This window comes from Apteryx mantelli, chromosome 2 (genome assembly GCF_036417845.1).
Source record: "Apteryx mantelli isolate bAptMan1 chromosome 2, bAptMan1.hap1, whole genome shotgun sequence".
Taxonomy (NCBI): Eukaryota; Metazoa; Chordata; class Aves; order Apterygiformes; family Apterygidae; genus Apteryx; species Apteryx mantelli.
The window spans coordinates 25,332,643-25,355,912 of record NC_089979.1 but is presented as its reverse complement, the minus strand read 5'-3'; the positions used below and the strand labels follow the sequence as shown (position 1 = coordinate 25,355,912).

At 38.0% G+C, this 23,270-nt stretch overlaps 1 protein-coding gene across 7 annotated transcripts in view; it reads right to left on the bottom strand.

The window, feature by feature from the left end:
* MATN2 (matrilin 2) overlaps nucleotides 1–23,270 on the bottom strand; it is an 82,651-nt gene that overhangs the window by 6,790 nt on the left and 52,591 nt on the right. For 3 of the 7 annotated variants that reach the window (XM_067290342.1, XM_067290348.1, XM_067290343.1), the window contains 17 exons: nucleotides 21,411–21,533; nucleotides 17,447–17,569; nucleotides 14,282–14,404; nucleotides 13,365–13,487; nucleotides 13,082–13,204; nucleotides 12,601–12,723; nucleotides 12,387–12,509; nucleotides 12,056–12,178; nucleotides 8,832–8,954; nucleotides 8,615–8,737; nucleotides 8,402–8,539; nucleotides 8,091–8,213; nucleotides 7,757–7,879; nucleotides 7,503–7,625; nucleotides 7,216–7,338; nucleotides 3,803–4,216; nucleotides 1,373–1,525 (listed from right to left, as the gene is read on the bottom strand). In XM_067290342.1, the coding sequence (XP_067146443.1) occupies nucleotides 1,373–1,525; nucleotides 3,803–4,216; nucleotides 7,216–7,338; nucleotides 7,503–7,625; nucleotides 7,757–7,879; nucleotides 8,091–8,213; nucleotides 8,402–8,539; nucleotides 8,615–8,737; nucleotides 8,832–8,954; nucleotides 12,056–12,178; nucleotides 12,387–12,509; nucleotides 12,601–12,723; nucleotides 13,082–13,204; nucleotides 13,365–13,487; nucleotides 14,282–14,404; nucleotides 17,447–17,569; nucleotides 21,411–21,533 (2,427 nt within the window). The remainder of the gene's footprint in view (nucleotides 1–1,372; nucleotides 1,526–3,802; nucleotides 4,217–7,215; nucleotides 7,339–7,502; nucleotides 7,626–7,756; nucleotides 7,880–8,090; nucleotides 8,214–8,401; nucleotides 8,540–8,614; nucleotides 8,738–8,831; nucleotides 8,955–12,055; nucleotides 12,179–12,386; nucleotides 12,510–12,600; nucleotides 12,724–13,081; nucleotides 13,205–13,364; nucleotides 13,488–14,281; nucleotides 14,405–17,446; nucleotides 17,570–21,410; nucleotides 21,534–23,270) is intronic. The other 4 variants (XM_067290344.1, XM_067290347.1, XM_067290345.1 and 1 more) reach the window with 4 other exon arrangements.

The following is a 23,270-nucleotide window of genomic DNA, read 5'->3' as shown; positions in this document are numbered from 1 at the left end:
TAGAACTGCGGTTTAGAAACTGCCACAAAGGGGCAGGATTTACTTACTTTTCATGTGGCAGGTAATACATTTAAAAAAAAAAAAAAAAAAAAAAAGGAAAATTGTGACAGCTAAAAACCCCTGCAGGTACCTGAAGAATGTATTACCACCACTGAGCTCTGGGGTTTGCTAATGAGCAAGAATTATTATACTAGTTGTGCCAGATAATTTTGGCTTTGGAATCTCCCCAGCTTTTAAGATGACATGCTGTCATCAGCAGATTATCTGCCTAGTAAGAAGGTTAATGAACAAACTTGGTTTCATATTATCATAGTATTTTGTATTTCTCAAAGATGGAGCTAGAAGGTTCTTAGGACTAAGGGAAACACAAGGGATATGCAATCTGTGAAACAATCCCAGATTCTGTTTTCAGATTCTTCCTAGACATCTGTATGAGGGAAAAATACACTGCTTATTTTAAAAAAAAAAAAAACAACACCTGTTTGCATTAAATTTTAAGAAAAAAAGAAACTAGTGAAAATTAAACCATTCTGTACAATTCTAATACCCACTATTATTCAGTGACACTTCTGAATTTTGCTTCAGGTACCAGTTTGAAAGTACAAGTAATACTGAGTCCTGGGAGTATGTGAGTGGGAGGGATACACTGTCTTCTCTCTGCTTGCACAGGGTTCATCTCAGCTCACATTCCCCTTCCCCTTGCAAAACTTCAGGAGGGAATGTTTAGAGAGAGGCTGTTTGTGCCGGAGCGAGGAAGGGTGCTTTCTGGAATATAGGCTCTACATTTGTGGCACAGAACTTGGAGTTTATGCACAGTTTTTGTATTTTGAACTCCTTGTATTTTTGAAAGTATATTCCATGAATTAATTCTGGTGTTCTATAAATGTGCACAATAGCTCTTGATAATTCGTTCTGCTGTATTTTAGGGTTTTGCCACTTTTCTTGAGCAATTGTTTATTCTCATTAAGACATTATAAATCACTGACTATTTTTTCACATTCCCGGTGAACTAGATCATGCTGCTTTGGCTGGGTGGGGTTTAGTGCAGGGTTGACCTAACTGTAGCAAAAAGAAAGGGGAGGGAGCAATCAATTCTCCTGGGCTCAGAAGTGTATATTTTATGCAACCTTTGTGAAAACAAAGAAAAGGAAATTATTATATACCTTTTCCTGGATTTAGATTAAGCGTATATATTCCTCACACTCTAAAGGGCAGAAATATTACCTTGAGTTACTCGTGTCTTGCAATATTTGTGACTAATGGCCTATATTATGACAGAGGTCATATTGAATAAAACTAACTCTCCTTTCAGGCCTGCAAATAATCTATATGCATTCATTCTTCTGTCTCAGTTAAAGTAGAATACTGCTACCTTCACAGATTTGGACTCTTAGCTTTTCACTTATCTCCTCCATGGCTGTGAAATCCTCAGCATAGAAAAGATGTTTATGTGATGGCTCAGAAGCAATTTCCAGCAGTTCTTCCTCAATTGCTTTTCCTATTCCAACAGCATAGATAATTATACCTAGATTCAAAAGAAATTGCACATAATTATTACATCAGCAATTTTAAAGCCTGTTTCTCTATGAAAGGAAAATATGAGTATTAGTCATTTTATATATAGAGCGAGGGAGAGTGCAAGAAGTGCATGTGCTGTGTATCTCCCAAATAGTGTTTGAACAGGCTTAATATGCTCTGGTTACTTAACAGTGTGTAGAAACTCACTGCTTTGTAGTAATTTAACAGATAATTTTCAAGTTTAAGAAATGGCAGTTGCCTGGCCACTACTGATAGTAAATGAACCCAGAAGGAGTGCTGCAAAGCATCCAAGAGAAGCATACATTTTAAGTGAGTCTCACAGCTGTACTGAAAGCTCCTGGTTCGTGTGTGTGTGTATAGGGGTGTGTGATAAAGCTGGCTCATGGGGAGATCTGGTGTGTGTCAGCAAGTGGGACAGACTCTTGAAAGAAGCCAGTAAGTTCTGAGAAAAATAAAAACATAGTTTTTTCACTGGAATCCTCAAAGCATGTTGAAGCTAGATTCCTGCATCCTAAGGGACGCTAGTGGGCTGGGAGACGCAGCAAAGAGAACCCAAACCTACGAGGGGAGGAAGAACAGGGGAAAATAATTGACTTGTGGGGCTAGGAAAGAAAGAGCCTTCGAGCAGGGACACTCGGTACAAGCGTCTCCACTGCAGATGTGTTGGGGATGGAGGAACAGAGAAGTCACGGTCCTTTTCACTCTGATAGCAGGGAAGAAGGAAAAGGTTTACACTCCTCTCACCTGGCAGATTTTAAACAAGGAGCAAATACAAAGTATGGCAATCTTCAGTATTCCCTTTTTCAGCAGTTAACTAGAAATCTTTTATTCTGACGAACATTTTGATTTACATCAGTTCTGACTTAGAAAGTATCCACAACTGATTTTGTGATTGCAGTACATTAGAAAAAAAATACAAGAATTCACTTCATAATACAACAATCAACTTTGTAGTGACTGGAGCTCTTTTTTAAGACTCAAGAGCAGAAGCTGACTTTTCAGCTGGATGGTTTCAGATAAAGCAGAGGGTGAGCAGGTTTGATAGCTCTTTATCATCACTGGATAATAATGGCTACACGCTTACTGAACTGCAGCCTTAACCCTTTCACTGAAGAATCCTGGGCCTGATGACATTTCCAAGTCTTTAGCATTTTGTTGAAACATCTTGCTTTCTATCATGAATCTGCCTGCCATTGCATTTTAACTAAGAAAGTAAAACATTCACCAGAAACTGATTCAATTTAATGAATGGACCAGTCATGCTGAGGTCTGTTGCTTTTTAAAGACTTGGAGATATCAGCGATAAAACATTCAAGGCCAATTTCATATTCAGCATTACTACATTGCCTACACTGCAATTAGATGGGGGATGGATTTGGCTTGGAGCGTTACAAACATCAGTGTAAGCAGTCCAGAGCTGAGGTTTCATTCAGCAAGTAAGCAAGGTTGGCTTGATTTCTTTCCTCCTTCAGTCCTGTAAATTCTCCATGTACTCTCCCAGATCTCACTACTTAAACCATAAATCTTTGGTTTTGTTTTTAACTTTTTAAACAACATTTAGTTGATATTTCATTGTGACAGTAAACTTGTTAGCTCTGTTGCCTCCTAGGCTCAACTTTGCCACACTATTCCTTCTCACATCCTTATACATTCCCCCTTTTCTCCTTACAGAGAGGTATCAGTGCTGACCAGGGCTATAATAATCATGATTGTTATGCCAAGTCAATAAAACAAAAAAGACAAAAAATATGCAGCATCTTCTGAAGTCTGGCTACTTTTCCTGTGCTTCAGGCCATCAGCCCAGGTTCTTAATAGTTTCTCATAAAATAGAAAATGTTCTGCAAAAAAAAAAAGCTTCTTTATTTTCTTGAAATATTTTGGAAAATTTTAATCAGCTCAGCTGAAGAGCTGAAAAGCTTCTGATTTTTGGTGCAGCTGTCCTAGAGGATGGATTTCTGCCCCAGAAATATTTTATATTAAAAATCACCAGTTTTCAATTACATTTCAACATGAGCCATCATCCAGCAAGGCACATAGAAATAGAAAGACAGCACTACTGCTTATTTCTCATATCCTTCTGACCTTGGAATGACATGCCTCATAGCAAAGGCTTCTGTGAATACCCAAGATCCGATGGTCGGCTGCAGTGGTCACTGTACGAGCCAGTGTACTATGGCAAACTCTCTCTTGATTAGCACATACTGTAGCATCTTATTTTTAACAATATTTGCCTTTAGAAAGAATCAAAACCATCTCCAGTTACCTTTTTGCTTTGCTCTAGTAGCCCACTCAGAGACTTCATCTTGGGCTCGTCCATCTGTAAACACAATGGAGACTCGAGGGACTTTTGCTGAAAATGGTCTGGCTCCTTCTCTTTCTGTGAAACTCCTCTCAAACATTTGCCTCAGAGCCAGTCCTGTCATGGAACCTCTCCCCATGTATTTCATTTGAGATACGGCTTTCTTCATGTCTTTGGCTGAGCTGAACTGCCTTAATGTAAACTCTGTGCGAACTTCAGTGGAATACTGAAGCAAACCGACTCGAGCAGCTTTGGGTGAAATCTCAAGTGAATCCAAGATTCCTGAGACAAATTGTTTTACAATTTCAAAATTGTTCTCTCCAAGGCTTTTTGATCCATCAATCACAAACACCAGGTCAACTGGGCCTTCAGTGCAGCCTGTAAAATAAACAGCACAATTATTTAGTTAGTGTGAGGCCAAAGCCTGCAACATTCATATCATGAAAGAGCTCCACAAAGCTGAAAATGGGAGCTAGATACCTGGGAACAGTATGAACTCAGAGGTGTCTAGAATACCTTGTTTCTGGCTCAGTCAACCTTGCCAGCATGTTTAAAGATGTTGCGTACAGTCTATATCAAAAGCTAAGAGTGTGCCTATGACTTTAACAAAAATACAGTCACAGTAGATAATTAATGAGACACATTGCTTTGTAGAATGCTACAACACTTAAAAACACTGCAACAATCAGCAAGTTTTAAGAATAACTGTTAAGCGGGAAGAACTGTGTAACTGAAGAATACGGGTAGGATATAGAAATAGAGTTGCCATCATTTTCTGCCAGGGATAGGCCAATATGCTATCTTTGCATTTGTGTAGATATCCAATATTGAAAGACATCTTAGAGGGAGATGTGAATCATTGGAGCTGCATTTGTATTGCATAAGTAGCAAAAAGGTAAAGGTGGTATAAAGAAATGAGTCACTGAACCTGCATAGGGTGAAGGCCTAGGAATCATGTTTAGAATGGCAAGGAAGAGTGAGGCAAAAGCCAAACATTTTGGGGAAGGCTGAGAGAAAAAAGAGGGGTTTAGGTAGCATGCCCTACAGATTAGGATGAGGTTCAGGTTTGGGGACAAAATTCAGACGATGCATGTGGCTTTATAGGTCAAACTTATGCCTTTAGGGGCAGCAAAACAGCTAAAACATTACATGTGAGAGAGTAAATGTTAGAAAGGTGACTAGCTGTCATACTTCGATCAGAATTGTTTATATACATTGCTTTGTCTGTAACTCTCTTACAATCTTGTAATTAGAAAGTTTATGCATTGCTGAAATAAACTTTTGCTGTTTTACCTATTAAAGTTGGGAATGAATCCAGGAGAGACTGACAAGTTTGGAATACTCATACCTTTTGGCAAATGCACAGGCAAAAATCCAAAGCAATGTGTAGGCACCCTGCATCTATGATGAGGTTAGGGAATTTAGGGAGTGGAGAGTATCTTCTAAGCTGCAAAAAGGCTGGTTTTGCCAGGTGCTGTCTCTGGATAGCAATTGCCTCCAGCAGGCACACACCAGCATGTTTTGTGCAAGGGGCTGACTGTGGAGATGCTCAGCTCTAACTGGATCAATGTCACTTAGTCAACATTCTTAGTAATTTCCAGGGAGAATTTGCTCAGACTGAAGAATGTAAGATTTACATCTTAATCTTTTTTAAGGATTTTCGTTGTCACCTTGTCTGGACCAAACTAGCTTTGATCTCTACTTATCTCTCATGTTTGTATAGTAAGAATGCTGCAAACAAAATACAAGAGATAACTGTGAAGCTGTGTTCAGTATTCTGTAAGTCTCAGATGAATACAGTGCTCAGCTTTGGATATCACTCTTAAAGACATATTGGAGACAGTCCTGAATTTCATATCAAGACTAATGAGATATTTGGAAAGCACGGTGCATGAAGAAATGTTGAAGGAGCAGAGCTTTTTTCACAAGGAAAAGAAAGATGGATATGAAGCATGATAATACCTTTCCAAGATGTAGAAGGGGATTATTATAAAGATGGCAATAAATCAGTTTTTCTCATGTGAATAGAAAAGGTATCAAATGGCTTCATCTGCTGTAAAGATAATTGGCTATTAGGAAAAAAAAACACAGTAAAGTGAAATCGTGAAAACAGACTACTTGGCACATTGAAATCTTACCTTGTCATTAGAGAGTTTTTGAAACAGGTTACTGAAGCACCTATCAGAGATTATTTATATATATATACACACTATGATTCTGCCTCAAGCAAGATCACTCACTAGAGTGATCTAGATCACTTCTTAGGTGAACTGGGACTTCTTAAGAGCCCTGCAAGTGCTCTATGTCTCTGCCTCCTGTTACAGAAAACAGCAATGTCACTTTGCCTGTGGTTAGAAAGATCCCTAAAGGTCTGTGTATTGTACCGGGTCCATATCTGGGCCTGCCCTTAGCTAACTGCAAAGGTCTGTAACTTTCCTTATCACTAACTGATTGCAGACTAGACCAATAGAACCTGAAGGTGGTTGTCTGGAGGTCGTAAGTGTTGAGGGTTTGGGATTGTTAGATACCTCCTGAGAGTGAAAGTTAGCAAAAGAGATCTCCACCAAAAGAGAACTCCACATATGTTCTTTCCACATTTCTTTCTGCTTTCACTGCAGAAGTTACTGAAGAGTTTTGTTAACAAGTCAGAGCAAGGATAAGGAAATTTAGTTACGAAGCTTTGACTGTTCTTCTTAGACAATAGCTCCATTTTAGAACTGCTGTCCAAGAATTCCTTTCTGCAGACATCTGAGGAAAAAATGTGTCACACCTACTGAGGTGATGGAAATGCAATGAATATGAATTTCAGAACGTGTGGTTTTTTAATTAGGGTTGAGATCAACCATGAGCATGTTACCATAGTTCTGGTAATAAAAATCTCCCCAAGTAAGGCACCCATTTTGCAAAATAAATGTTTTTATTGAGTTCCAGTTTAAAAAAAAAAGGAAAAAAAAAGAGTTTCTTCCCCAAGAATTAATGGGTGATGGGATGAATTGTAAAGTGATCTACATATGTCATGTTAGAAGATAAGAAATAGAATTAATGATATTTTAAAATGAAGCATACAAAGATAGAAGCTCCACAGTATAGGAATCTGATTAAAGTTCACATTCCTTGATAATAAGATTTCACTCTAGCCTTTTCCCTGATGTTTGGAAAGAATTCTTATTGTACCTGATAATATAGCAAAACAACTGTTCCAATTTATTAGTTTTTGCTTACAAGAGCATCAAGTTAAATGGTTCAAGACATTTTCCATCACACTCACATATGCTTTGGGATTTCAAATATTTTATCAGTTTTGAAGTGAAGCATTCCAAGGTCAAGTAATTTTAAAAATCAAAGAAACAAATACTTTACAAATAAAATGTACTTACTTCTGCAGGTTTTCTGATCTTCTTTTAGTACATATCCCTCCTGACATTTGCAAATGTATGAATCATCATTATTAACACAAATATGTTCACAGCCATGGGCAACTGATTTGCAGACATCTTTACCTGGGAATAATTGAAGTATTCATGGAGTATTCTATTTTAAAAATTTATAAATTCAAAGACTACAGACACAATATTTGAAGAGTGTATGACAAAGAAATAGAAAATCTTTGTTCTTTTATGTATATTGCCAGAGCAGAGCGACTGATAGACATACTCAGACTTACTACGACATGTTTTTCCATCTTGTCGCAGGACAAAGCCCTCATGGCACTGACAGCTGTATGAACTGTTATTATTAACGCATACGTGTTCACAGCCATGGTCAATGGATTTACACAGGTCTTCATCTGAGAATTGTTAAGAGAATTTCCTTATTAGATGGCTTCTCAAATGCAAAACTGACATGGACAAGCTTTGAGTCTGTTATCTCTTTTGTGACTGAAAACACATATTTCCCATAAAAGTTCAAGCTACTCACTCCTGCATGTTTTCCTGTCTTGCCTCAATATAAATCCCTTGTGGCACTGGCAAGTGTATGAATCACCAGTTGGAACACAGACATGTTCACAACCATGGTTGACTGTTTTGCAGATATTTTTACCTGGGAATAATGAAAATTATATTTAGCACAGTTGGCTAGGCAAAGAACTTTCACAAAATGTAAAAACAATAGCAATAATCTTCCATGAAAAATCTCACTTCCATGAAGTTAATTCTATGTTAAAGACACAACTAACACACTACTGTTGCATAGTGTGTTTTATTAGGAGATCAGAAAGTACAAAGCCTATAGTAAAGATTAAACAACTTACTTCTACAAGTTTTCCCTTCTTCCCTCAGTATGAATTCCTCATGACACTTGCAGATGTAGGAATCATCAGTATTCACACAAATATGTTCACAGCCATGGTCAACTGAGTTGCAAACATCTTTATCTGAGAAGAGTGGACAGAATATGTTAGGTGAGGGCTTTTAGGGAGCGATAATATCTTTTATAAACCAGCTTAAATAGCTGGGAAGAAAAACAGATGAACGTACAGATGTGCAAGCACTCACAGCCTCAACAACACTTAACAAAACTCAAATAAAAACATACTCTTTTTTTATAGATCAGGCTACTCACATCTACATGTCTTCCCATCTTCCCTCAGTATGAATTCCTCATGACACTTGCAGATGTAGGAATCATCAGTATTAACACAAACTTGTTCACAGCCATGGTTGATTGAATTGCAAACGTCTTTGTCTGCAAACAAAAGAGCTGGTAGTCAAAACACATCAGCAGAGGCCTTGATTATATGTGCAATTCATCAGATTAAGTTCTCATGCTACTTACTTTTGCAGGTTTTCCCATCCACTCTCAGTAGGAATCCATCATGGCATTTGCAGATATATGAATCATCAGTATTAACACAAACATGCTCACAGCCATGGTTGACTGATTTGCAAAGATCTTTATCTGAGAACAGATGACAGTTCTTGCAGGTCAATACATTTCTACACATGCATGAACTGCAGATAAAAAGTATGCCAATAAATATCTAACTACTTACTTTTGCATGTTTTTCCATCTTCTCTTAGCAGGAAACCCTCCTGACACTTGCAAACAAATGAATCACCAGCATTAACACAAGCATGTTCGCAGCCATGGTTGACTGATTTGCAAATATCCTTGCCTGAGAACAGTTAGATAACATTTAATGTTGTCTGCTAGTTAAACATTTTCTTAAGTGCAAAGACTGCAGGGATAATCCCATGAGCAAAGAAAGATGGGGGACTGCAAACAGAAGGCAAATTCCTGGCCAGTCAAATGATAGTTTAGCTTATATGGAACATGAGTTCATCACCATCTGAACCGAAGGAACCGCATGGTTTGGATGGCCTCCCACTGCCAATAACACATTTTAGGAAAAATCTGACTAGTCTAAGGAGAAGGGCCTTATATTAATAGCAGTAATAGAAGGTGAAAGGAGGGAACAATTTAGCACAGTCATTTAGCACAAATTCATGGTTATAAAAACAAAATGAAGCAAAACACCATTGGACATAAAGCAAATGAATTCATTAAGAATCTTACATCAATGCCAAGAGTGCATTAAAAAAAATGAAGACTAGGAACTACTCATTTAAGAGGATAAATAAAATCTAACTGGTATTGCTGAAAATTGATGGTATGTTTGCTGTGAGTGCAATGTTAAAACCAATTGGTCATAACCTATTCAAGAAGGATAGAGTAGCAAAAAATTAGATAAAAATCAGATAAAATGTAGGAGGAAGGGGAGCCCTCTATCACCATTAGCTGTTTCTTTTTGTCATGTCACTCCCATGCAAAAGGAAGTATTTCCAGTTGCTAATGGAGAACTACTTTTACATATCAAGAGTGCGTACCACTGACTGCCAAGTTCATATTGGCTCTTGAGCAAAATACCTAACTAAAATGTGTAGGGAAGAAAAACTAATATTTTCATAAGAACTTCAGTCTGAGGCATATTACCTGGAGGTCTCATGCTGCTGATTGATAGAAAAGTTCCTAAAAATACTACAAAAGACAATTTTCTTACTCAACAAGCATTACATTCAAGACATCACAAATCTAAACTACACTCCATTCTAACAGATAAAGAAGAAATGATCATGTAAGTAAAAGTTAGCATCAGCTTATATACAGCCATAACTCAGACACAGTTATTGTTTACAGACAGAATCAAATCCAAACCAAAAACTTATATGGATATTACTTAAAAAGTAACATAGCTGAAAGCAAATATGAGCTGAAGCATTTTGGGGTGGGAGGAGAAATAATTAGAAAAAAAAGTGAATGATGATTGCACTGTTTAAGGCTATTTTACTAGATACCCCTCCAAAACCTAATCCTATGGTTTAGAAAGTGAAATCAAAAACAGCTATAAAAGTAAGATTTGAATATAATGAACGACAGAAAGAAAAATTCACAGTATTTACTATCAATGAAAATATTAGGAATTGGAAACACTGACATACTGAGATAAAGGACAAGGGAAATGCATGGCCAACAAAATCAAGGATAGCACGAGTGAGTTATTTAAAGGTATTAAGAACAAAAATATTCTACCAATATATGGTTAATTAGTAAACAGAGATGGCAGAATTGCCAATCTTAATGCAGAAAAGGTAAAAATACTTAGTATATTCAGATCTGAATTTGTGAAATATGCTACTGATATTACTGAAATGAAGAGTTACATCAGCTGAGAAGTAGGTCACGTAAGACCTACTGAAAACACACATTTTTAAAGCAATTCCAGGTAACTTGAAGCCAAGAGCTGTAAAAGAGCTGGCTGAAGAGCTCTTTGGATGCTTAGTGTAACTTTTCAGAAACTCCTAGAACTCTGAGGAAACTCCAAAACACTGAGGAGTTTCCACCCCCAGTACATATAAGCGTGCGTGCACACACACACACACACACACACACACACACACACAAAAACTACTGTTGTGCCAGTGTTTGAAAAGGACAACTAGTTCATTGTAAGCCTGTCAGTTTGACACTGATCTGCATTAAAATAATGGAATAGATAACATGCAACTTGATTTAGAGAAAAACAAAGAAAGAAAATTAGTATCAATCAACTTGGCATTGTGGAAAAAGAGATCACGGAAAATTAAATCAGTACCTTTTTTAGTTATTATAAAACTGATTCGTAAAGCCCATATCATTCATATAATAGAGACCTCAGTAAGGCATCAGTCTTAGCATTTATTTTGATGAAGAAAACAGGCTACATTAAATGGATTAACACTGGCTAGACAGATCTTAAGAATAAATTGTAAATGGGGAATCGTCACATGGTTTTGTTTCTAAGAATTTGCCCTGCTCCTCTACTACTTCACATTTTTATGAACAACACAGAAGAAAATATAAAGTAATCACTGACAAAGCTTGTAAGTTACTCCAGTTTTCAGAGAATGGCAAATAAAAATAGAGCAGTCACTGATATAAGGAGACATGAATCTTTTTGCAAGCTGGGTACCAGCAAACCATACATATTTTTAAATAGCCAGAAGTAAGTTTACACATCTAGAAACAAAGAATGAAGGCTGTACTTGCAGGATGTGGGACAACACCTGTGTGACTGAGTTTTAAACAGCTTATGGTCCATGGTAGACAACTGACTGAACATGGGCTCTACTAGAATCTTACGGTCACACAGGCCAATGCTATCGTCGTTCATACGAAAAGTGTAGATTCAAATAAGAATTAGGTGGGTTAAAGTTCCTCTACCCTGGACCCTGCTGAGCCTCCTATTAGAAGACTTTGTACAGATGTGACACCCCTGAAGGGAGACTGATAACTGGCAGAGGTTTTAGGAGAGCAGGAGAAGACTTATGAAAGTACTGGAAAACATATAAAGAGCCTGAAGGAATTTCATCTGCTTGTTGTTTACTAAAGACCAGGTTAAGAGCTAAGTCATGGTCTACATGAGTAAACACAGAACAACACAGGGCAATTAGAACTGCAACCCATCGAACAAAAAAGCAGCAACATACAATGTTCAAGATTAAAGCTAGACATACTCAGTCTAGAAGTGAAGTTCACATTTTAAAAACTACATTCTAAACTTAAAATTGGCTCGTTTTCTAAAATATATCTTTAGTTCAAGCAATAATTAATTCATAGAAAACTTATGATCTGTAGAAGACAGCATTCTGTTCTAAGCACTGTGAACCTGTGAATAACCTCCTAATAAAAGGGAAATGAAATTTCTTCTTTCTTAGCTTATGCAGATAAGCTACTTACTTCGGCACGTTTTCCCATCTCGCCCCAGTACAAATCCATCACGGCACTGGCAAGTGTATGAATCATCATTATTAACACAAAGATGTTCACAGCCATGATTGACTGATTTGCAGATGTCCTTATCTAGGAATAATTTAGATGATATTTACTATAGTTTGACTAAGGAGAACATTTCCAAAAATGTAAAGATTAGAAGTGTTAAGTTCCTAGTAAAATAATTTCTCCTTATTTTTGTGTGAGGAAATCACAAATCAGAAGACCTACTCTAACAGAATATGTTCCTTCAATAGATCTCTGATTGCAAAATATGCAGAAACATCAAATAACTTACTTTTACATGTTTTCTTATCTTCCCTCAGTACAAAACCCTCATAGCACTGGCAAATGTATGAATTATCAGTATTCACACAAACATGCTGACAGCCATGATCAACAGAATTGCAAACATCTTTATCTGGAAAAAATTAAGGGTGTCAGTACTTAAAACATGTCTATGAAAACACAGATTATACAGGGAAACTTCTATTAAAGATCAGGATACTTACTTCTACATGTTTTTCCATCTTCTCTTAGTGCAAATCCCTCATAACACTGACAGATGTATGACTCATCAGTATTAACACAAACATGTTCACAGCCATGGTCAACAGAACTGCAAATATCTTTACCTGAGAACAGTTGAGAATGTTTGGTTAAAGCACACCTACAAATGCACATATTATACAGGGAGAAATAATTATTTTTATTAGGTCAACTGATATCATTAGAAAAAATGGACAAAAATTTAGGCAGCAAGCACTTCTAGCACTTGGTGCCTGAACACTTGTGTTTTTTTGTCTCTGGTCATACCGGTTTGTCCATTAAAATAAACTATTTCTGTTCACAGAGTCTCTCACAAGATCCAGAAGGTATAACAACACTACCCCTGTATTATGATAGTAAACTATGAAAGTGCGGTTGGTTAAACACTTCCACAAATGTACCTACTGTAGATAAAAGTTTATCAGTAATTAACAGAGTACGTACTTCTGCATGTTTTCCCATCTTCTCTCAATAGGAAACCCTCATGACATTTGCAAACATACGAGTCATCTTTGTTAACACAGATATGCTCACAGCCATGGCTGACTGATTTGCAGATGTCCCGGCCTGTGAATGATTTAGACATTTATATCCATATATAGGTTTTGAATGAAAACATATTCATAAATGTAGATTTCATAAGGATGTTTTTGCAGTAAGAAGGGATAACCCTCTTTTTTTCCCTTGCCTGATGCACACAGAAACATGTTCAATAGAGACCACTCACTTCTGCATGTCTTCCCATCCTCTCTCAGTGTGAATCCCTCATGACACTTGCACACGTAGGAATTGTTAACACTAATACAAAGATGTTCACAGCCATGGTTGACTGATTTGCAGGTATTTTTACCTGAGAATAATTTAATAGATAAAAATTTGTGTTAGTTACGGGCAGAATGTGCAAAGTCTTACAGTTCCCACTTACTGAATGTTCTTGCCCATGCTGCTATACTAGACTCATCCTGCAAGTCTTTTGTAGCAACCTCTGTCAGCTTTTACTGTAACAAAAAGATACATCTTTATCCTTCTACTAATTTACAATGTTGTTACTAAGGAAAAGTGTAGTGTTCAGATTCCAGAATTTACAGAATTTCATGTGTCCCTAACATGCAGATTAGTGACCTACAGGGATTTACAAAGGCAGCTAAACCCCACATCTACATTTCAAGCAAACTTTCTGATGAGAAACAGTTCTTTCCATAATTGTCTTTTTATCTTCAGGAATAAACCTGCTCAAACCTGAAACAGTAATGTTTTTTTCCCCTGGAGTTAAGTTTTGTAGGTGTTTATCATTTTCCTGTAAATTACAGTTGTCCAATACAAGAAGGTAGATCTGAGTTAAATAGTTTTGGATCCACAACAGTCCAATTTCAGAACTACTATTTATATGGCACAGATATTTAGGGAGTGATTCAGGTGCCTTAAAATATGCATCCAGTGTCACTTTAGAAGCCCTAGAGTATCCAAGGCATTGACATACTCCTCACAAATACGACACCAAAGGAGAAACTGTGAGCTTCTGGAACCACAGAGCATTTAAAATGACACTGGACAGCAATGATTAGGCAATCAAATCCTACCCTTATAGATTTCTTCTATGTGTGCACAAAAAATATAATGTTGACTTGCTGAATAATAACTTACGTTTACATGTTTTCCCATCATTACGAAGCCTGTATCCTTCAAAACACTGACAAGTATAAGATCTGTCACCATTTATACACAAATGTTCGCAGCCATGATCACTCAGAGCACAATAATCAACTCCTGCAGGAGCAATTGGATTTATTAAAAAAATTAAGAATGAACAAATCAATTTTTTTAACTCTAGTATTTGCATGTCATATACGCAAGTTAATGTAAATACATTAAATTGATTAAGCAATAAATCAGTTCCTTATCTGATAACATACGTATACCTTCAATAAAATGGAAGAGGGCCTTGTGGTATGCTTTGTGTCGGTTGCTGTAAGCAGAGTTGAGAAAACTTACTTTCCCATGTTAACAGAGCTCATCAGAGTCTGCATGTCTCCAGACTTACCAACTGAATTAAAACTCTGTTTAGCAATGATTGTGTATAATAGACAGTGACAAAGCCAGAAAAGCTACCTTGGGAACATTCTTCTTTAAATAAAGTCTCTAAATGATCTGATATGAACGTGGCAGTTCCCAGAACTCACTTGTTTGCCTGACCCACCTGCTGTGGCAGCAAGCAGAAAACTCTCAGGGACCTCAGCTGGTTTTGGCTCAGACTCTGCAAGCTTTCGCAGAAAATTGAAAATGACAAATGTGGTCACATATGGCCCATTTTTCATCTCAAATTTCCTAATGATTTATTCTCTGTAATAAAAAGATGTAGACCCCTGTTATTCTGCAAGCAGCACTCACTACTCTCTACTGGCTGCACACAGAGTGCCACTCATTTTTATGTAATTAGTTGTCAGAGCAAAAATCAATTTACCACTCAGGTGTTCCCACAGCTGTCTTAAGATACTTGTGCCTGTTTATATGACACCAGAATTGTGATTCCCCAGATATTTTCCCATTAGGAGTGTATGTGTTAAGTGTTAATCCCTTCCATTCAACTGCTCATTCAGGACATCCGAAAGTGCCAAAACTCTTTTCATGATGGTCTAAAAAGGTTGTCTATAAGGTTTTAGCAACTCATCTGGAGCTCAGGAACAGAACAAATCCTGTTCCTAAGGGGAAGATCCTCCTAAAGGGCGGAGAGGGGTACATTGGCAAGAAGGGGAACAGTTCACTGGGGATCAGTTTCATTGCATAAAGGCATTCCAGAAGCCACAGCAGTTTTAATGCTGCATATGGATCTCCAACTAGCGCCTAGCGGCAAATCAGTCAGAGTGAAAAAGCAGCTCTTTTTTACTGCAAAGGAAATGGGTCTTTCCATTTGCAAGTTGATAAAACTCTCAAAAATTGTTTGGTTGTTTCTGGATTTCCAGTGGTTTGCTTAGATAAATGTTCAGATAAATTGTTTTGAATAGACCCAATCCCTGTTACACGTACAATACAGGAGCTCTGCTTTTGTAGATTACTTTTCAGAGTAGATGATTACTTTTCCACCTCTTTTCGGAGAGCTGCTGTGACAGACAGAAGCAAAGTCTGCCAAGATACTGGGTGAGGCTAAAAAGGATAGGACAAAGACAAAGGCAAAGACAAAAACAAATTGCCTTCACTAATTGCCTCACTCTTCATCATTTTTGTGTCTAAGCAGTTGCAGTTTGACTCCTGTTGAAACTGTGTTGCCCAAGTGCAAGAAAAGCAGCAAAATCTGGAGCTGCTGCAACACTCAAAAAACTTGAGAAACAAACAGCCTCCAAAATCTGTAGCAAAAGTGGCCCAAACCCTCTAATCTGAAGGGATAGGTCCAGTCAATAGGCAAAATACATTCACATTCCTCTTCTCCTGCCCCTTTCTATATGTATTTTTCCTGGAAAGGGGGCCATTCGGCTCTTTGCAAAACTGCAGTGATTCTTAATGATCATTTTACAAAAGATGGAGAGGTGCCAGGACAATTTTTATTCACGTATTAAGGACTCCAGTGCAAAATGTAAAGCTGGCATGGTACTCACACTCCTCCTCCTTCTCCAGACACATGAAGTAGTTTGGGGGACACTGCTGTCAGATGACCTGTCTGGCAGACACATCTGCCACATGACTGAAAAACTGTCCTCAACACCTGGGGATGAACAGGTCTTTCAAACCTTTTCTGAAAATGCTAGGATTTACAGTCATCTCAACATTTTTCTAAGTCCATCCCAATACTTTCTTCTCCATGTGTCTGCTTTCAAACCATTATTAAGGTATTTCTGAAATGCAGTATTTGCCGATGATACAAAACTGGGAGGAGTGGCCGATACACCAGAGGGCTGTGCTGCCATTCAGAGATACCTGGACAAGCTGGAGAGGTGGGCGGAGAGGAACCTCATGAAGTTCAACAAAGGCAAGTGCAGGGTCCTGCACCTGGGGAGGAATAACCCCATGCAGCAGTACAGGTTGGGGGTTGACCTGCTGGAAAGCAGCTCTGCAGAGAAGGACCTGGAAGTGCTGGTGGACACCAAGTTAAGCATGAGGCAGCAATGTGCCCTTGTGGCCAAGAAGGCCAATGGTGTCCTGGGCTGCATCAGGAAGAGTGTTGCCAGCAGGTCAAGGGAGGTGACTCAGCCCTGGTGAGGCCACATCTGGAGTACTGTGTCCAGTTCTGGGCTCCCCAGTACAAGAGGGATGTGGCACTACTGGAGCAAGTCCAGTGAAGGGCTACAAAGATGATTAGGGGACTGGAACATCTCTCTTATGAGGAAAGGCTGAGAGAGCTGGGCCTGTTTAGCCTGGAGAAGAGAAGGCTGAGAGGAGATCTTATCAACGTGTACAAGTATCTGAAGGGAGGGTGTCGAGAGGATGGGACCAGACTCTTTTCAGTGGTGCCCAGCGACAGGACACGAGGCAACGGGCACAAACTGAAACACAGACACTTCCATCTGAACATGAGGAAAAACTTTTTCACTGTGAGGGTGACAGAGCACTGGAACAGGTTGCCCAGAGAGGTGGTGGAGTCTCCTTCTCTGGAGATATTCAAAAGCCGCCTGGACATGATCCTGTGCAACATGCTCTAGGTGATCCTGCTTGAGCAGAGGTTTTGGACTAGATGAACTCCAGAGGTCCCTTCCAACCTCAACCATTCTGTGATTCTGTGATTCTGTGATTTACGAATAAATTGAAGGCGTGTCCTTGTATGAAAACAGAAATCTTTCACAGGTGAGCTGAGATCAAGGAGGCTCTCACAAGACTTACGTGTGCAGGTTTTTAGGTCCTCATTGATGACAAATCCTTCAGAACACTGACAGACATAGGAGTCGCCAGTATTTAGGCACAGTTGCTCACAGCCATGATTGCTTTCAGCACAGTGGTCCACTCCTATTGATTTGTGTTAATAATTGAAGAAAGCACATTAGAGGCTTAGATACACACACACTGTGACATTGTAGTTAGTACATGGAGCCTTCACAGAGCAAGGGAAAAAGATCGGTACAGCTTTGTTTTTATGTAGTATGCCCACCTATTTGAATAACGTGAGTTAACTAACAACAGCTCAGTGAAATTAATACAGCAGCCCCACTTAACAAATAACAAATATGATGAAGTGCAGGTTTTCCCTTGCCCAAAGTCACGAAGGAAAACTAACGCAAAGCAGAGTGAAGGGAGAGTCCTGGAGCCCTGCCTCGTCTTCCTCCTGGATCATGCTTTCTCTCTCTCAAAAGTCTTTTGCTCATCATAAAATTTTCTCAGAGTGAAAGTAGGAATATTAGTAACTTTTGTAAGTTACTAAGTTTCAGATTATTTCATAAACTGTGAATTCTTTTCTAATAGGATGAAAAATCACCATTTTTAAAACTTTATCCTGTTAACATGGTCTATCAGTTAAAGCCTAGCGGGGGACAGATACAAATTACGAGTGTGGGAGTGTCGGAACATGTTCCTTTTCTTCAATTTTGTGAGGGAAATGTTTCCTTTTCCAAGTAAGATAAAGTGGAATATTTTTTGAATGTTTGTATGCAGCAGTTTGTGTGAAAGAGAGAGAGAGAGAGAGAGAGGTGAATTTGGGTTTAAAATCTGTGTTGTCTCATACAAGGGACAGCAAAGCAGTCAGGCAAGATACGTGCACTTGTGAATGTACTGTGCAATCTGCTGACTCTGTAAGTATAGAAAAAGCACATTTTAGGAAAAAAGCTTTATACTGAACTTCTTCATAACATTTTATTGCTGACTTTTTAGTGGCTATTTTTAGTTATATAGGCCCAAATCGCTTTAGCTTTACGTGATTGAAGTTAGTGGAGTTCCCTCAGACACAAACAAAGTTTCGTATGTCCCTATTTGCAAATTATTTACAGATGCAAGCAGACATGTCTGTAGCTATTTGTTTACATCAAAAAAAAAAGAAGCTTTGTATACTTAATAATAAAATATCTTAGCTTTAAATGGTTTTGTTTATTGGTTTATTTAACTAGGTAATGAGTTTGCAGGAATTCGTCCAGATACATAATTAGAGATAATGTTGGCCTGAACAAGCAAAGCCGAGACTGAAGTTTTTACTAGTTAAAGCAAGTTCCAGGTGGAACAATATCCTTTTTCCATGAGTTTACATCATCACGAAGAGACTTGTGTAACTTCTCAGAGCACAAGAAGAATGTGGAAAAAAAGGGAAAAGAATAAAAAAACCAGTATCCTTTCTGAAAAATTGCATCTGCAGTTTGGCACCATCTTTTACAATACATACACCTATACTAATGTGAATTTAACATTTAAATACTTTGGGTTCTCACATAGAATCTTTTAGCACACTCTTTCAAGGACTGGAGTCATCAGAAAGCTGCTAATTGCCAGGCTTCAGAAACTAGTATAACTATAAATTTGATTTAATGATTTAATATGCATATAAGTAAAAATTATTGTAAGAAGGAAGGGAAGGGAAAGGGGTAGGGGAAGGGGTAGAGGAAGAGAAAGGGGATATATTTTCAAAAGTAACTAGTGTTGTGGGATATATTTATTTTTAAAAATTCAACTTGTGATAGCCTAAAAACATCTAATTGTTAGAAATTGCTGAGTTCTTGCCCCTTAAAAAAATCAAACCAAATAATTGTGTAACTAACATATATAAAACATATCCGTGTTTCCTTAAATATTGCTTTATCACCAATAGTTTATTTAAAAAATAATTACCCTTGACCTATCTACTTTCTTAATTTTGGTAACTGAGTGCTCCCTTGACATAAGTACATCAGGGAAAAATGTTATCAATATTTTAGATTGTGTGTTAAGCATGCAAAATGGTTCTCAGGGAAAAAGTGTCTTCTGAAAACTGGGTGACTACAAGTGGGCAATGTTGTTGGGTTTTTCTGCTGGAACACTGACCTCTCCCTTAGTAACATTCTTATCAACAGAGGGCATTTCATCAGACAATCACCGACAGTGTAAACATATGGAAGGAGGAAGTCCGTACAAATCAGCACTAGTGTTAGGCATGCTGCAGTTTAAATAGCATGTAGCAATGATACAGATGTTTTAACAGTAAGCACTGCCTTTATGTTAGACACCTTGGCTGAATACATTTTTCCAGTTACTTGAATTATAGAAGATGATGCATTAGTTCTCTACTGGATGAGGATCTTACTCCAGCATTACTTCATTAGAGCTAGCTCTTAGTAGACTTTACAGTATCAGAGATTTACATAGCTCAGGGAGATCTCAAAAGGGATCTGGGAGTGTTCTCTCCTTTTCACACCTCACTCCACTGCTTTGCTGCAGTTTATGAGGAACACTCAGTGCTGCACGTTTTGCCATCATGTCTTAGGGCATCTCCAGGATGATATTTGCATACAATTGACTCTTCAGTGTTAACACATTCATGTTTTTGGGTCATGCTGACCTAAAGCACAGAAGTTTACTTCTGTAGAGAGAAAAGCATTGAAGAGTTCAAGCCAACAGGAGGGCTTCCAAAAAAATGGCTTAGAAAAGCCCATGTTTCTTAAATGGTACTGGATTCTCTGCTTTGGACACCAGTTAAAGCTGTGGATAGCAGCTGATCTGATGGCTGATTGCTACTGCTTGGCTAGGCAAGACTTTCGACTCCCACACTCCCTGCTTCTGTAGTCATCAAAACTAATCATCAAAACCAATGCATCACAGGCAAGGAGGAATGCCTGGTGCTTGTTGACAATGATGTATTCTTCCTGATTTATAAAGAGGGCCTATATGCAAATGTTCTGATTTATTTTATAAGCTTATCTAACATTAGCCTTCTTATAAACAGTTTGGGAATAGAAGCTTGATTCTGAAAATGTCACCAGATTTACAGCCTGATCCAAAGCCTCTGGAAATTAGGGAAAAGTATCCCAAAGGAGAGTTGCAATTTGCCTTTAATTCACAAGTACAGCCTTGGCAATAAATATTCTAGACAAAACTAGGTCTTTTGGTCTTATGCTCACCAAGCACATCCATTCTATAAATCCTGAATGTGTTAAAATACCATATAGATAATAAAGAACATGGTTGCAAGGATTGCTGTGAAAAACAGCACTGTGTAGACAAAAGTGCTTCATAAGAAAGCATCTTTAAGACTGAAAGAGAACACAGTTCCAAAAACTCCAGATAAATTTTATGAGGGCCTAAAAATATGTTGCTCTAGGTAAGCCTCCTATTCATAACATATCAGTGATATAATCCCCCCCACTCAGTTCTACTGAGTCATCAGGTCAAGCTTGTTCTTTTGACTGAATATGTGCTCCCTCAGCATTAAGAACATCACATGAAAAATCTGCTGTGACTCTAGGCTCCCACTCAAGAAGAGCTGTAACACAAAAGTCTTTCTGGAGTATGTAGTATAGTCATTGGCTAGACCAGCTCAGTCAAGCAGGGTGATATTTTAAAAAACAGCTGTTTGTGTCACTACAAAACAAGGTCAGAATGTCTCAAATAAGCAATGGACTTGGTTTTGAGCCACTGCCTTCCAACATTACTCCTCAGGTTCCCATAGATCTCTTAAGAAAAAGTCTAATATACAATCTAGTCCATGAAACAGCAAACTGTGTATTCATCCTTCCAGCATGACTGGCTCAGGTTAAAATTCAAATTCATAAAGAAAGATTCGTGTCAACCTTAATTATAGAGAAAACTTTCATCTTTCCAGAAAGGAAATTATTCACAGCAGGTTTAACAAATAAAAGCAGACAAACTTTATTATGTCCAAAGAATTACTCACTTTTGCATGTTTTCTTATCTGGATTAAGTGTAAACCCATCTTGGCACTGACAAAAATAGGAATCATCTGTATTAACACACTCCTGTTCACAGCCATGGTCCTGCAGAGAACAATAGTCTGGTCCTAAATGGGAAAAACAATGCATCAGTGAGGAGTATACAGAAATAAATTAGGTAAAAAACAGATATCTTATTTACTTCTGCTTAGTATTTACCTTTCTAGGCACCAATCTGACTTCTCACCATACTGTTTCAAACCATGAAAATATAATGTCCCTTTTTTACAAATATCTGCCGTACTTAAGTACACTTTGATGTGCTATGCACATTACTTGAATGAATTCTGGGAGAACACATGTATAACATGCAGTGCTGAAATTAAAATCATAAATATTCCTTGATATTACGCAGCTAAAGCCCATAAGCTGTCTCATTTGTTTCCTAGCAAATTACCTCTTTATTTTACTCAGAGTAAGTTAGATATGATCTGTAATAAATGCACAAGCACGCTTTTGAGCTGCACTCAGTAGATCAAACCAGGACTTCATCGGGAGTATCGATGTTTTAACAGGTCTGGGTGTTTGCTATATAGTTCTCCCATTTAAAATGTTCATGAGAGGAAAGACATGCAAAGTCTAGGAACAGCTACTACTTGCATATAAAGTACCTTAGAAAAGAAAAATAACTGTGCTGTAATCATTGAGATCAGTACCCCATAGGGTCTAACACAATTAATGAAGTCAAAGAATCTGACATTTACTTAGATACAGTGTCTGGCCATCACGTGGTTTTACATCAGTGGAGTTAGTTAACTTATACTAGTAAAAGAATGGGCTCGATCCTCCAACACTGCTAAAAATAGATGAACAAGTCAGAAATCAAGTAAGTTATGTTTTTAAAGACATTTAGGGACTTTTGAATACCTTACCAAAGAACCATAACTGACATTCAGAGACTACTTTGTAATTCCAGAGGTGATTTGCCTCCTGAGGCAGACTGTTCTTTTTTATATGCATGGTGGCTTAATGCAACTAGCCTTTATGTACGATGAAAGCCCTTGACAATAATAAAATAACCATATTTTCAGGACAAATAAAGTGGAATGTGACTTTATAAGAAAACTTGAGAATATTATTTTGTCCCATATGAACTCCACTGTATATACTTTCTTTCCCAAAGAACATTTTCTTTCCCAAAGCTCTTTATGATGGCATATACACATATACACAACACAGAGGTACCTTAGTTGGTTCCTGAAAACTAAATTGAAAATAAGGTTTGCATGAAGAGACAGAAGCCATAAAGCCACGTGTGTGCACCACAGGAATATAGGTTTATGCATTCCGGACCCAAATTAGTATATCTACATGGTGCTGTGTGGCATCTAGCTGCTCAAATCCTTGCTAATTCAAGGATATCCAACATGCAGGACAGACTTTTCCTGGGTAACTGATCATCAAGATGACCACAAAAGGTGAAAAATATATCTTATTATCTCTGTTGGAACCTTGAGGCTATTATGTTGGGAACACTACAAGCACATTTCACTGGGCTTCATTAACACAGTCCAGATTAAGGATGCTAACAGAAGGCCTCTACCAGCCACAACTTATGTGAACCTACCCACAATTCAAACAGGGGCCTTTCCAACTCCTTATCCTGCTAAAGAACAACAACTGGGACTCCCCTTCCCTAATACAAGCAGAAGACACCATCTGTCCTCTTGAAGGAATCACAGAATCACAGAATCACTGAGGTTGGAAGGGACCTCTGGAGATCATCTAGTCCAACCCCCCTGCTCCACCAGGGTCACCTAGAGCACATTGCACAGGATTGCATCCAGGCGCATTTTGAATATCTC